The sequence below is a fragment of the Amblyomma maculatum genome, chromosome 10 (assembly GCF_055883805.1).
Source record: "Amblyomma maculatum isolate TAMU_Amacu chromosome 10, ASM5588380v1, whole genome shotgun sequence".
Lineage (NCBI taxonomy): Eukaryota > Metazoa > Arthropoda > Arachnida > Ixodida > Ixodidae > Amblyomma > Amblyomma maculatum.
Genome location: NC_139353.1, coordinates 89654098 through 89670590, shown reverse-complemented (window position 1 = coordinate 89670590; position 16493 = coordinate 89654098). Strand labels below are relative to the sequence as shown.

The window sequence follows — 16493 nt, the reverse complement described above, 5'->3', positions numbered from 1 at the left end:
AAGTTGGCCTGGTTGAAATTATTAGCAAGAAATATACATTAAATCCACTATTAGCAGAATTGATTGGCTTGAAATGATCACTGCTCAGCCAAGTCACTTTTTTGCGTTCGTGCAGTAGAATTGCTTAGTCACGGCCGCTCGATGGAAGCGCACTGGGTGCGGCCTGCTGCGTCGCGCCGCCGTCAATGGGCAAGCGCGTCCTTGGGGAGTTTACAGTTACGCCCGCTATTTCTGCTGAGGGCGCCACTGTTCGGGGACACGTCGCCGCCGGGGTCGCCGGCCCTGAGCGCGCGGTTTGCTTCCTTTCTGAGCGCGTTCGCCTCGAGTCTGCGTGGTAAACGAAAACTTTTTTGTGCGCGCATGTGCAAGCACGTTAACGATGAGACTGGATGCGTTTGTTTTTTAGGGCGAAAGCCGTTCTAGGCCCATGGAACGAAAATCTATGCGCAGAAGCTGTGCCTGTTATCTGTGCGTCGCATCTGTGCACTGGTGTGCCAGTCGCAAAAGCGGACGTGTAGGGAGGGAGATCAAGAATGAGATGATTGATGGTGATAAGTAATCAATAAAAGTTATAGACATTGATAGAGATAATGACTAATGCTAATAACTAATAATGGTTAATAATGATTAAAATAATTTGTAATGACCAGTATATCAAACTACGACATGTAATGACCGCAATTGATTACAAATGAGTAAAAGTGCTTAGCTATGTGTGGTAATGACTATAATAGCTAGGCATGACTCATCATTACGGTTAATGACAACGAAATGACCAATATGTGAAACATGTAATGACCACTGCTGATTCTAAATGAGTGATAAGGGCTACAATGACTACGCAGGCAGACTCATCATTACTGAGAAACGACCAATATATCAAACGACGACTTGAAATGGCGAACTGGGACAAACGATGGAAGGCAAATGATAGGACAAGGATAGGCTTTCGCCGTCGCTTAAGAGACATCTAAGAGACCCTCTAATTTTATCTGCTGAGCTCGCTTCGGGCAAAGACAGCAGCGAGGAGTGGAAATGCACTCGCTTCCTCTGAAATGAAAGCAGCGCTGAGGTTAAAAAGTCCAGATGCTGAAGCATAACGCCCTACCAGCTGCCGTTGAATTTGCTGCAAGGGGCAGTAGATTGGACTTGTTGGTGATTAATTATAGGTTGACAGCGCAAACAACGGGACAGGAACACAGGAGAAAAAGACGGCACAACCACGCTAGTTGTGTCGGCCTCTTTTCCTGTGTTCCCGTCACGTTGTTTAACCTGTTTAGTTACCAGGGAGCTGGTCAGTGAACTAAGACATTTCACGATGTGTTGTGAAGCAGATGAACACAATGAGGTAGCACCAGAAGCTTTTCTCGTAGGTTATGTTGCGAGGACATATCAGAAAAAGCTACGAAGGTTTTTTTTTTCTTTATATAAGCATGTAATTTGTTCTATATTTTGCCGCGCTAGTCTGAGTGGCCTTGCAAGTAAAGGAGCCTGAGCATACAACATTTGTTTATACTGTTGAGACTGAGCCGATGCGATAAAATGAAAAGCCGCGTCCCACAGAAAATCCGGCGCCCGCTCTGTCGGCGGACAGTCGGAAAAATCCTCTCTGGTAAGAGGCACTTTAGTTGGTGATATGGCCAGACACCTTTGGCGCAATGAGAACACATGACATGTTCAATGTGGCAGGAGCTGCCAAACCAGAGAGAGTCAATAAAATGTAAGGGTGAAATGGGAATTATTGAAAGCGGGACCCTTAGATCTCAAGTAAGGCACACTATACTCCTATAGACAAGCGTCATGTTTGTAAACAAAGGTGGCGCTGCGATCGGCATCGACATGAGGTGTAGGCAAAAACACAGCAGCGTGCCTACACTGCGCCAAGCGGCGCTTCCTTCGAAACCAGTTCGCGCGTGCGAATATTCTGAAGCGTTAGCTTCGCTTCTGCGTAGAAATAGTTTGGCTTATACCTGGAGAGTAGTTCAGCCCGTTATCAGCCGATTAGTGCTGGAAAAACATGACGAAGAGCGCTGCACTGACTTCCTTCTCCGTGGCCTCAACAGCACGCGCGCGGCTACGGTACGTAGGCGACTGGTTGCAGTGAGGGATTAGGTTAAATAAAAACGAGAAAGCGCAATGCATAAGGAAGACTAATAGTCAACACTGTTCAACTCCCGGTTCTATTCCTAGCGCATGCAAGGAGGACGACGATATGAATAACTGGAAATGTGTTTTCCATATGACGACTCTTTCGACTGGTTTTCTGCAGCTGCTTCAAGCACTTTCACTTTAAAGAACAATAGTATCGGCAACTATAGTGAACTAGAAATCACATTTCTAGCTCACTGTACCGGCAGCTTAAGTCATGGAATTTCATATTTAACAATAACTCAATCTTTTAGTTCTTTCTAACAGATTCGCCGAGTGCGCTGCGAACTTGTTTTAGCCTGCTGGATAAAAAAGGACGTTTGACGCCCGTGTCATCTTACAGACGTAGCCAAGGTCATTCACAAGTGAATATACACATGAAGGCCCGTAAAAATGCTCTCATTTTGTTCTCTTCGCTCTATAGGAGACGCGCATGAGTGCAGATGTAACTTTCTTCACGATCGCTTGGAGCGAAATTTGCGCGATCTGCTGACCTTTTTTAAATATACTTCGAAATTTTTGTTCAAATGAGCGTCATTTTATTCTGCTTATTTGCACCCCTCATAGCCCATTCCACTTTGGGACATTAAACTCCATGTATCATATATACTTAACTATCCTGCTTGATCAGAGCTAGGTTGTACATTTAATTCGTTCGTCAGGACCTTGATGACCTCCAAAAAGAAAATTTAAGAATATGAGAAATAACGCTGCATGGCTGCCCGGATCTTAACGATGTTTACTCGCTTTCTAGAACATTAACAGTCACTCGATGAAACTCGCGAAAGTCAAAAAGAAAAAAGATTGGTTTGGTTTGGTTTGTGGGGTTTAACGTCCCAAAGCGACTCAGGCTATGATAGACGCCGTAATGGAGGACTCCAGAAATTTCGACCACCTGGGGTTCTTTAACATGCACTGACATCGCGCAGCACACGGGCACCTTGCTTTTCGCCTCCATCGAAAAGCGGCCGCCGAGGCCGGGATTCGATCCCGCATCCTTGGGCACAGTGGTCGAGCGCCGTAACCACTGCGCCAAAGAAAAGCAAGCTTCACAAGTCCGGGCCTGTAATTTCGGCAATATCGCGCTTAAGTGACTGCTCAAGGTAATTGCACTTACCTTCGCAGCAGCTTTTGTGTCCTTTTCTGTGTGAACGTATGCACGGGCAGTACTGCAGGTGGATGGAACTCAGAGAGCAACCTCCATGCGTGATAATACGCACAAGGAATAATCGCGTCTAAGCAATTCCTATGACTTGATAGTATATACAACAAAACCGGTACTAGCTGCAAGCGTTTGTTCTTGCGCTGTTTGTCGTGCTGCCGAAAAACTAGCACGACAATTAAGATTTGCGAACGAACTGACCTAGTTTCAGTGCAGAACTACAACGCACGTTAGCCGCGAAGGCAATCCGTCACCGACAATTTAACTTGTCGCGCTCAACGCCGCTGCCCTTCGCTCTCATCTTTATTTGACAGCAAGAAACATGTTGGAACGAGTGCCATTTTGTTTTTTGTGCCTCGTGGCGCAATCAGCCGCAACATAGTTTACAGAAATATTGGAAATTATGCCCGAAAACACGGCAAGCGCCGCGCATCCAATGCAGACAGCCCACGCTTTTGCCTACACCACGAAAGTCACTGCTGTCACCAGCGCCGCCGCATCTCCACTGACGTCACGGGCTGACGCTTGTCTATAGGGCACGTTCGTACGGCTGCGGTAAAGAGGGGCTTTATATTATGTGTAGGGTGCTATTTCATATAATGCAGTGGCTTAAGGCTGCATTCTAATGATATGAGACAGAGGCAGCAATTGCGGGATACGGCGAATAAGGCGGTAGCAAAGTGCGGGCACTCTAACAAGGCTCCTCAATGAGACTTAAGAACCCCAAGTTTTGTTTATCACTACCAGGTTGTTGCTTAATTTATGCGATATTTGGTAATGGTTTTGAGGCGACATGTCAGTCGAGCAAGAGCCTGTTGCAGGAAATATGGTCAACTGGACCAGTTACAGGTTAATGAAAACCAAGGAAAATGGAGGATTGATATACCCCGCAAAGGAAGTAATCAAGCTTTGTCAGCTTACGAGCACCTTCATTAACAGGATGATGAAGTCTGAAGAGCTCCGGTGAAGTAGCAAGCTGTGTAAACTTTTGGTTTCATCATTGTTTTCTCACTGTACACAGTACCTGCAGCTAATCTATAAAAACAATGATCGTGCCCATGCTAAGGCGCTATGCAAGATATCTTTAAGTTGCTGCCCCCACTGATAGCGAGCTGGGCTGGAAAAATCAACTCAACAGTGGAGCGATGTGTATGGCTATGGCATAAACCTCTCTCAAGAAAGGTTTTCCGCCTGCGATTGGTAATTTTCTTCCTTTTTTTTGTATGGCCATTAAATAAGCGTACTTGGCTGCTCGCTGAATCTCGGCTGCAGTTGCGCTCTGACGCGTGAACATTCTTGTGATCACAGCTAATAGTTTCACAACAGCAACACTCGATGCGCGTTTTTCTATTGAAAATTACGAACCAGCAAAATTGTATGCGTTTGCGAGCAGCCAATAACAATATTATTAAAACCTTTTGGCGCATATACGTAGCACCTTGAGGCAGACCGGCTATCAAGCGCGCTTACTTTGTCCGGTCATGCAAACTGCGGGAAGCCATGACAGATAACGTTCTGGCGTACAAAGTTTAAGGACTCCAACTGAGTCGAAGATACAAGGTTATCATCTAGATTTAACATAATAAACATCTTCATATTTCCACCGTAAAATTTGTCACAATGAGATAGAAAGGTTGGTTACATGTCGCGTTTTCACAGAGGTTGCTCATAGTAGGACATTTTTTTAGTGGATAGCGCTGGCAGCTTAGAACAGGTTGACATCAGTTTGTGCATAAAAGCTGTATTGCAGGAATGAGTAAATGGTATGAAAATGACACACGGAATTCGCGACGCAGTTAAGTGGTTATGCATTAGGCTACCATGGCAGCTGAACTGCTTCGAATTGTTCACAGCCGGGTGACATTTTAATGTGACGAACAACTGGATCCGATGCAACATCACGGTAATGCGAGCTCTCCATTCGAGTGGCCTTGAACCACCGTGACTATAAGTTTTTCGGGGTACACTCCAGTGTACATCCTTGCCGAGTAAGCGCTAAGTGCTGACATGGTCACACTAGACATGACAGTATATACTAATTCTTGCTGCCAAATTGTGTGAAGCGGAGCTCTTATATCCTTAAAATAAAGCGCTTCTACTATGCCGACGCCTACCTCAAAGCGCAGCCAGGCGCAGCTCTCCGCGCGCGGCTGTCCCCGAACGGTGGCGCCGCGGCGGTGGCGACAGGAAGTAGGCGCCTCCCGCCGGTTTCGGGCGGTGTAGCAGGCCGCACCTAGTGCGCTTCCATCGAGCGGCCGTGGCTTAGTTATGTGGATGCTTAGAAGCAAGCACCTTTTTGCTGTGTTATCTTATTTTTGGATTAATTAGCGCCCATTTTATACTCCACTCTACTTTGTTTGTGTTTAGCTAACCAGCTATTTATTTAGTCGAAAGCCTCCACAGATGGCCAAACGTTAGGCAGCCTACAAGAAGAATATTGCTCTGTGAGCTCCAACTGGCCTTATTTACCATACAGCATAGAACCTACCAATTACTTTTTGTTTTATTTGAATATCATACCAACCTTCCAATATTTGTTGATTTCTAACAGGTACCCAATACAAGCAAGGGCAAGCCAAATGACATGCGATAGTCATCTTCCATCTGCTCAATATACGAAGACTGTCATGGCGATGTACATCTGGCACTTCAATAACAGCATACTGAGCCCTTTCGATTTACGCTTAACCGTCGAAGTCCCCATGGTTTCCCATAGTGGTGTGCACAGGACAAATTTGAGCCTAAAGCTTAATGGCGCAAAAAGAATCATTCGTGTGCGAAAAGACTGGGCGAAAATATACAAGGAAAAGAACCTACATTTTAGCATGCAGGTAAATATGTCCACCAACCTTCATCACTGTCAGCTACATTTTTTTTTTCACAATGACCCCTCTCAATAGTTTTCTTCCATTCCATCTGCCGTCATTTTTGATGAAAGCTTGGAAAAGACCCCTAAGCGCACTGCAGAGACACTTTTGAGACAGTTCGTGCTTCGACCGAAACGTCGAAATAAACGTTTTAACTTCTGACACAGCATGACTCGCGGAACCTACTACTTTCAGTCAGTGTTGCCTTTAAAACTTTTGAGATGTATGTATGTATATATATATATATATATATATATATATATATATATATATATATATATATATATATATATATATATATATATAGAGTCACACTGAAAAATTTATTACATATTTCTTTAGACGTTTCGGCCGTTGCAAGACCTTTCTCAAGAATCCTTTAGAGTGCGCTCAGGCGCCTTATCGAATGTTTTACAGTGACACTTACCGAACGCAGTGAAAGGGAAACGGAAGGGGAAAACTAATGATAGCGGCTAAAAAGATACAAGACGGAGGGGGCATTTCTCCGCGATGCAAGCACATAAAGGGCGAAAAAAAAAAGCAAACAACAACCAGCGCTGATGGTCAACAACCCAAGAGGGAGACGAGCATATCGATTGGTGTACGCTTTGACTTCAGTGCAGGGATTCGCGGCGCCTTTGTACTGGTGCGGTGAAGCAACATCACACAGGTGTAGCCTGAGGCAGAGAAAGTAGGTGAAAGGCAAATAATTGGATGTAAGTGCGTGAGCGAAAAGAAAATCGAGGAAGTAAAACCAAAAGGACACAGAGAAGGAAAGGAAAAAAGAAAGGATGCTAAAGCGGTAGGGAAAAACGAACACATCATTATAAAACCAGTCTATAACTTTATCTAAGAAAATACGCCATAACGGTTTGAAGATATCCGAACTATAACAAAGGAAGCAACGCAATTCCTCAAATAGGAATGTAACTCATGTGAAGCGCCTAAGATCAGCCCTGTATTCAGATGCATCAGATGGTGGCACTCCACAATAAGGCAATGCTTAGCATCAATACAATCAAAAGAAAAAGATAACTGTATTAAAAATGAAGCCTGTAAGCACATAAATAACCCTCAGAAACATTGTTTCCAGAGACTATTTTTTGTTTCTTTTCCTTCCCTTCTCATTATTTTTTTCACATTCTTTCCCCCTTCTTTGTCTTCTGTCGCGGTTAGGGTCGAACATCGAAGAAGCCGCCTGAGCTCACTGTATAGACATTTTCGTTAAAGGTCGTGCTTCGACCGAAGTGTCAAAAGAGATACGGTTAAAGTTTTTCGGCGTGACTCTAAGCTCGTACTAAGCCTTATATATATATTACATTCTTGCATTTCAGAATCGTCATATGGCCAAAATACGCAAGCTCGTAATTCTGGAAAGGTACTTAAGCGCTTTAAATTTAGAAAATCATCACGTCAGACACCCTTCTAAAAAGCTTTAAGACGTCACTTCATTCATTTATTCTTTCTCATAAACGATTAGTTTATATGACACGTCATCTCATAGAGTTAATATTAAGGTATGAAAAATATATAAGATTGAATGATATATTTGAATGAGTTTGATATGAAAATTTTGTATAAGGTTATGTAACTCAGTTGCTGACACTTGAGTGAAGTTAAATATAACCGGTAGCGCATGTTCTATCTTTCTTTTCTAATCGCTGTTGTCCCTTTCCTAGTCCTGGGTAAGAAATGTTAACTTGGCTACTGAAATAAATAATACTTGAAACATAAGAGTGCAGTAGCAATGTCTATTGTTGTGATGAAAATAATTTTCTTAAAAGTTTCGGACCTGCTTAAAATCTCTTTTGAAAATCGCTGCAAGAATAATGTGTAAGTTTCTAAAGCAGTAGTGAGTCATTAAAATTTTATTTACCTTTTTCAGTATTCGGTTCTGTTGGCCTCATGGTGTTCCACGCGTGTGTTTCAAGAGTAAAAAAAATATATTATATCAAAGGTATAGCCATATCAGTTCAGTCGTTCAGTCGTGTCCGACTATTCGTGACCCTATGGACCATGTCACGCCACGCTTTCCAGTCTCTCACTATCTTCCTGACATCACATAATTTCATCTGCAGTGCCTCGAGGATGCCATCCAACCATCGCGTTCGCTGCCTACCTCTTCTCCGGCGACCCTCAACCTTTCCCAACATCAAATCTTTCTCCAGCGACTCCTCTCTTCTTATGAGATGACGAAAGTAGCTGAGCTTTAACGTTAGAATTTGACCCTCCAATGAGCAGTCAGGGTTTATGGTCGACAATATCGACGGATTTGACCTTCTGGCAGTCCAAGGAACTCTCAAGAGTCTTCGCCAGCACCACAATTCAAACGCGTCAATTCTTCGGCGGTCAGCCTTTTTCACAGTCCAACTCTCGCATCCATACATCACAACTTCAAAGACCATAGCACGAGTTATACGGATCTTGGTTGGCAGACTAATGTCTTTGCTCTTTACTAGGCGGTCAAAGCTAACCATTGCTCTCTTTCCCAGAAGCAGGCGTCTCCTAATTTCATGGCTGCAATCTCCTTCGGAGGTAATCTTGGAGCCCAAGAACAGAAAATCAGTCACAGCTTCTAGTTCTTGTGCATTGATGCTCCAGGACTTGATAGGGCAAGACGCCATGATCTTTGTCTTTTTAATGTTCAGTTTAAGGCCAAACTTCTCACTCTCTTCTTGTACGCGCATCAGCCATATATAGGTGGCTAAATGCGAAGTATGGGCGAAAGCACGTAACGTTTAGTTGTGCTTCTGTTTTAAGCGTAGAGTTTCAAGACAAGCATTCATGCAAATATTAACAAACCCAGTGACTGGGGACTACATAAATAGCACACTATGCAATTTTGGAACCGAAGAAAACCAATTATGAGGGCAATGCGAAAGCAATGCGCTTCGAACCGTTGCGCGTGGACAAAAGATGGTGAAGATCGCTTCGTTGAATCCACAAGGCGAGAACTGGATTACATTAAACAGCTGCTCTTTCTGTTATCTCATATAGCCCGCCGTCATGTTCACCAAGGGGGAATCATCAGTGTTACTATGTTTATCGGTGCCGGAAATATGCATGGAAAAGTCTCCTTCATAATGAGTTCCCCTTTAATTGGTTATAAAACAACTTCCACGCTGCACATTTTCAGTGTGCAGCATCTAGTAAGCTAAAGCATAAAGATAAAGGCATGAAAATTCACTAGAGGGGTTTTTGGTTTTCACTTTCAGCGCGATGCTAAATGTCAACACCAGGCATCAGGGCACCATCTGATGTGAGATGCCGTAGCAATGCGGCTCATTATTGGATGCCGTTTTGATTTCCAAATATCAGGTTCGGTTCTACATCTCGCCAAAAATAATCCTTATGTTTTCACAGGAATTGGCGAATATTATTATCTCTTCACTGCAGTACTCATGGATTCATAGCTAATGGAAGCTAGCTAAATTTGTCTGTAATAAAGGCCGATGTTCCTGGCTTCTATTCTGGTCAAACAATAGAGCGCATTAGGTACAAATCTCGAAATTTAAAATAACCGCCTTCACTTTTAGCACATGAGTTGTATAACGTTATTAAAATGAAACATCTTTAGAAACGCAAAATTGACTACAAAATAGAGAAGTTCCAGGGTTATGCGACAGAAACGTTTTGGCTTCGACCTGCCGCTTTCCTGTCTATGGTTTTGGTCACTATTTTACTAGTAAAAATATCATGTTTGCTACAATTATTTTTCTATATTCTCTAACCAACTCTTAGGCAATGCCAAAAAACTGTCAAGTGGAATACTGGGCTTTACCAGGTCTATTTTAGGTTTAGTTCAGAATTTCGTACCTCCATCTGCGATTAATCCAACCAGACATTCGAGAACAGCTATAAGACCTTTGAAACTAAACAATAATTACTCTACGGAGTTCGATCAAGGCTTCTTATTTTGCGACAAAATTGTGTATCCTAATTAAACTATAGACAATTTATTGCGCCCAGTGGAAAAATATTTAAAAGAGCCCTCATTATCTGTGATGACTTGATTAAATACTTTGCTACCATAGTTCTAAAGTGTGTATGAAGAACCACCTAGGCTCAGTCATAACCATAATGTCAACCTCCGCATTTTGTGTTAGACTGAGGTAAATGGAGCTTGTAAGCCAAGCTCTGAATGCAAAAAAAAAAACGATCTAAAACAAACACATGGCAGCAAACAGGACTAATTACATATATTACTCTGCAGCTAATAAAATGTGACTTTGTTACCGGAGTAGCCCTTTAGCAGGGCTGTGAGCAGACGCTGATTGCTTTTCCATCACGTTGCCATAAATAATCAATAACTGCTAATAACATTGTACTCACCATTATTGAAAAAGCTTGGCATTAGGTTAATTTGGTGTGATTATCTTCGCCTCTTGCTGCGGTAACAAGAAGAGCCAAAACTTTGTTAAATCATAAAGGTTTTGTAATCTAGACGAATGTTGATATGCGTAATGTTGTGTGCTCCGAAGACGCTTGCCAAACTCGGAGGAAGTGCCTTGATTACGAATGATGAGAAAAGGCAGCTAAAGTTCCGTTAACTTGAAGGGGTAAGATGAAACTGGTATACTATAGTCAGTACTTGGAGGAACTCTCGTTTCTTGGTCTGAAAACTGCACAATGCAAGGGCGTAGTATGAGGCGAGCCTGAATTGCCATACTGGTGTGTTTAACTTTATTTTTAGATTCGGGTTTAACTTTATTCTTTGATTCTCTTGAATGTATGCCTCACACATAGAGTAAAAAACGTCTACACATGTATGCACAGGTAGATGCGCCGGCGACTCGTAGCGAAAAATAATTTCTCGACCGTGGTTTTACTTTTGGTTTCAGTGCAGTTCAGAATCCATGGTTTTGATAAATAGTAGTGCTTTCGCTCCCAGCATTCTAATGATGTCTCTCATCTGCTCCGCTAGCCACACATCCGCAGTATGTATGTGCTCTAGTATCCGATGTATGACATGCAGTAAAAAGTCAGCAAAAGTTATACATATTTGGAAGGTTGTCTAAGACTTATTCTGAAGCCTTTATAAAGAATGAAATTGTAGCCCGATGTCGTATATGCACCTGGACTAAACAAGATTCCTCATTCTAGCTTAGATGTTTCGTCGGCGTGAGATTCAAGTAGAATGGCTAGGCATCAACTTCAGTTGCTATAAGCTCAATCATAAGTACGTCAAATCTGGCGGCGGCGCTCGCTGCAAATCAATAGGGTCATGACAACGCTCGCTCCAGCCCTGGCATTTCAATTCCTTTGTCCGAATGAAATTTGACACCGCTCTTTTAATAAGACAAACTCAAAAAACAAATTTTTGTTCTTTTTAGCCTCGTATCATTGAATAGCCCTTGCGTATTTCACTTTTCAAACACTACCATTTTGTGTCAGGCTTGAGAGCTAAAGCCGTTAATCACAGATCAGTTTCTTCAAAGCCTTAAGCCCTGCAGCTGTCATCTCTAACATGAATGTTGAAGCTACCTGACAGCTAGACCTCAGAAGAAAACTTTAACATTATCGCATAATTTCTCATTTAGGTTACTCAACAACGCAACATTTACGCTCCGTAATAGTACTGGTAGCTACAAAATACAGGTGGTGTACCTTACGTGGACAAAGGAATTTCGAAATAAAGCGGTTTTCACTCCAATGTTACTGTGCCGAAGTGGCCAAAGTGGTCAGGACGCTTACTAATGACATAGAGGGCCGCAATTTCATCTCGGTCGCGCCGGCTACATTTCGTTCAGGACAAATTAGGGTTTTCTTAGTTTCTTGAGGTTTTCTTGCTGCTTGATGCCAGTGCAAGGTAATAAACTCTAGATGAAATTCTCCAAAGCCATCACATACTATGTCCTTCAAAGCCTCACTAAGTTTAGGTGTTGAGCTCCATAAACAAATCCAAACATGTCCATCTTATGTGCCAGGATGATTTCAAAACAACTTTAAATTCATTTCAAGAGGTCTCTATATATGTGTAGAAGACGATTTTGCCTCTAACCTTAACACAGTATTTTTCCTGAGGCTCATAAAGTTTGATAAATCTAGCAATATCTTAATTAGATGAAGCTCTTGCTTTAACATGCGAGCCTCAGTATCCTTTTCACACTGCGACCTCAATATTATTGTCATAATTTGTTTAAGCAAGGGAACTTTTATATTCATTTATGCGTTGCAAATGGAGGCAGACGAACAGCATCGCGTACACGCCAGTGATATTGGCGACCGAAGGATACTATCGTAGTATGGGGAAAAGGAGAACAGGCTTCTAAATATGTGCCTTTTGAAATCCCTGCATGCTTGTGGAATAAAAACACCAAGCTTGAGTGTGTCAGGGTTGCCTTGTGATTCTGTAAGTGTTACAATATATGCATTATTCACCTGGATGGTTAATGGATGTGATAGTTTCTAGCATTTATTGTTGGCCAGACATATTTGCTTGGAACAGAAGAGGTGTGCATGTGAAGTACTTGGGAGTAGAGGAGGAAGTTGTTGCTGGGTGTGAAAGAGGAAATTAGGGTTTCGTTTCGTATTTAACTAAGTAGTGTCCTCCTGTATGGTGTTTCTCTCTACGTGTTTATCTACTATGCGCCGCAATTCTGGGAAACAAAGATCTTTGCCAAGAATCTTAGCTACTTTCCTTGAAACATTTTACGGTCAGAATTCCGAGGACGCTGCCATAGGTTTCTTCCGCTGTATCCTTTTGTTTCTTGCCTCCTATTTCTATACATGAAGAGACAACAGCTGGATGATCTGCCTAGGAGCCATAAGGTTTTTTCAACGAGACTGATAGGTTACGTTGCCGCCGCATTATTTATTAGCACTACTGCGGCTACTGTGCTGCTATTTCTTTGGTGCGCAGAATACCTTGTCATGCAATAATTTGTTAATTTCTGTTCCTGTTTCTTCTGCGGTACCATGATGGTGGATGTGTGCGCTATGAAACAATTAAACCTCGTTGCTCCAAATGTGGCAAAACCTGTCTCAGTTAAAATGCCTTCATCTTGGGCTACTGTTCTCCTATTTAAGGCATACTGAAAAATCTGTAAGGGGCAATAACCTCACATTTTCTCACACAATCTCGCTCAATTCACATAAGAAATCACGTACAAGTCGCATACAATTGCATAGGTTCTCATAGTTTCTTGTACATTATCATAAATTATGTACGATATTTTATGATAATGATGTGCACCTTATGAGACTTTATGCGATTAAATGAGATTTTATGAGGTTATTGCCCCGTAGAACTTTTGGTTTTTCAGTAGGGAGCTCTATTTGCTAGGCCAAGATGCTATCTGCTGTGCGAGAATCTAGATGTGCCCTGCGCCTGTTTCGTCGTGTGCTGAAACTCGGGTGCCCAGGCCTCGACACCCGAAACTTCACATATACCAGTACTTCCAAACCTTACGTATGAATATTTAATAATACGAAGTTATAGCTGGCGTTCAACCTCAACTGGCACATTTTTAGCGCAAATTACATACATGTATGATCTGAACAGGCCACCGTGTGCCAAAATTTTGCTTTACTAGCTCTGGTTTTCCGGGCCGATGTTTGAGAAGAAGCGAGATGTTTTGTTCAGTTTCTGGAATTCTCCTCGTTTAAGGCAATAAGCGAACAGAAACGAGCCGACGCCGTTCTCCGCTAATGAACTATTCGGACTCTCCAGAAGGTCGCAATGGTAGAAAGGCCATTGATAAACCAAGGCTGGATGTGGGCCTCACAGACCATTTGCATCACAGTATAAGGTCGCTGATATTATTTTGCTGAAAACGCACTAAAATGTGTACGGCATAAATGTTTCTAAAATGCAGCTGTTAACCTAATTTATTCATTTTTGTTATCCTAGAAAGTTTAGGATATCTACCTTTTGTAAAAGCATGATTTATTGGTTTAACAGGATCATTAGCGTACGGTTATTCAGTCAAGTGACGGGTCTATGTTTAGGAAATATTTTTCAAGATCTTTTTGTGTCTCCAATTGTACTTGGGTTTTAATCAATCGCGCTACTTTGTTTGTGTAAGATTTTCTTCCCGCACTTTGTATCAACAAAACGTGAAAATGGGCTAGACGGTGCATTTCAACTTCACTAAAGATAAGATAGCGCGTGTCCTGTGTCTTCTTCTTTTGAGTGTGTCTTCCTATGCGCTTTATATTTAGTCACTTTGTAATATTTCTTGAATAATCATTTGCCCACGCTCAAAAAAATTTTCTTGATTGGTGTTTATATTTTTCGACGTTATCTGCGTGGGTGCGTTCTGTATCTCTAATGCAATGAAATAATCCATCCAAGATTTTATTTATGCGGAATATATTTGAAATTTGACATGAATTCTTGTGAATTATTACATTTTTCATCAGGCGCTTGAGATTTTAAAAGCAGTGCAAGTGGTGCACGGGTGACCGCAATAATGTTGACAAGAGACTCTCCATAGAAAACAATATAGAGCAGGAGTTGCTCACCTGCGTTGACATAGAGCTGCATCAAGATTTTAAGGCTACCAAGATGAGCGCTAGGTGAAGCGCGACAGCATGCTCGAAAAAAATGGGTGTAATAGGATATTCGTTAGATTTCAGAGCGAACAACAACTTTCGCTATGATATCATTCTTTCTTTTTTCAGACGTGCAAGTTCTCTACCAAGGTGACATTTGATGGATGGTTTGCATACCATAAGAAAAACAAGACATCAGCTACCGATGGATACCAAAGCGTTGCTGTTGGAAATCTCGCGAGCGTGTCAGAAAGACTAGTGAACACTAGTGACCATACGCTTAATTATACAATAGATGGAAATTACACGCAGATAATATTCTTTGAACCAACATTTAAATACAGGTTAATACGCTAACAATAAATATGCGTTCTAACAAATTTAATTCAAGCGTGGATTCCTCAGCAGGATGGGAATGCCGGCAAATTGCTCAGAGCTGACTATTCTGCATACTGCGAAATCAAAACCAACTCCTACACTGACTATAGTCACCTCATTGGTTAATATTTATGAGCCTTAATTGATTTTAGGCGCATTAAAATTCAATTTTTTTGTCCGCCCTGTCCTTTTCACATTCAATTTTAGGGCGGCATGTAGAGTGCGAGAAGCCTCTACTACATTTTCTTGCGCCTGTACTGATGGAGCCTTGATCATCACACCAAATCTACAATAGAAATATTTAGCAACGCAGTGTTAAAGCCCGCACATGGGGCAATATTACTGTCAGTATTAGGAAAATAAACAATCCTGTATTATTATTCTCCTGGGCACTTAAGCTGCGGTCTGTGCAGAAATTACGGTTGTCAATAAATGAAAAGACTAAAGTTATTCCGTTACACTAAACAAAGCTTCACTCTTCTTTGAAAAGTGATGTATTTTTCGATCTCCAAATCTTAACCATAACTGTGGAGCGTCAACTTGTCCTAAAAGGCCGGTATGTCAGCGAAATCGTTCAAGATTCGCTTCTTACGTCCTGCCGCAGCAATTTATGATATTTTTCCCTTACATCGAACAGCCTGATGTGCTTTCACGCGGCTTAAAGGGCGCACGCGAGCAGCAGAGTAGTTAAGCCAGTTAGCGCTCAGCTCCTCTTTTCTGCGTGTTCGTCCTAATATTTTCTACCTGTTAACCTTCTTTGACGCCTCAAAGCCTTAGTTTCGTTTGTGCCATAAAACTTAATACAGCTCAATTAAATAACTATATTCGTCTACCTGGTGCCCTTCGGATGCGACATGTTGGTTACACAGCAGGTATGGAATTACTGAACAATACTTCTATCATATTATTTGAAAAGGGATGGCTTGGGTTTTCATGAAGTTCGGTGCCTTTTATTTGGTTATATTTCACAAGTAAATCATTCACCCCTACAAGCGAAACCAAACAGCCACGCTCAATCATTATTATGACCTTACTTTTGTGCCGTACCAACTGTTACTTCCAAATATTTCTCGTTAGAACCCTAGGTTCGCTTCACTTCATCGCTGAGCACGAAGATGCAGATGCTGTGGACGAAGAATGTCATTATCTCAATAAAAACAAATACAGTAGCCAAAACTTTTCAAGAAGCCTTTAATAAACATTCACTCATTAGCCACCTGGATTTTGGACGCTAAATCTAAACAGCTACTTTGATTTATAATGTGGAAACCTGCTGTTGTGCCACCCCATATTTCTCCTATATGAGTTCATATAGCCATCTTTATGCACTTACCTTAGACAATCAAGCACAATGATCACTTGTGCTGAACGTCCGGGAAGCCGGGCTGTATCACGAACTGAGTTTTTCACACATCGAAAGTGTCATCGTGGCGACCAAATTT

The 16493-nt window shown here is 42.0% G+C and overlaps 1 protein-coding gene across 1 annotated transcript in view; it reads left to right on the top strand.

The window, feature by feature from the left end:
* The window catches only part of LOC146176983 (uncharacterized), a 31018-nt gene extending 15960 nt beyond the window's left edge, over positions 1 to 15058 (top strand). Inside the window, exons 5-6 of the mRNA XM_084583047.1 lie at positions 5862 to 6141; positions 14803 to 15058. Coding sequence (XP_084439173.1) covers positions 5862 to 6141; positions 14803 to 15030 — 508 coding nt within the window. The 3' untranslated portion in view covers positions 15031 to 15058. The remainder of the gene's footprint in view (positions 1 to 5861; positions 6142 to 14802) is intronic.
* Positions 15059 to 16493: the final 1435 nt, after the last annotated feature.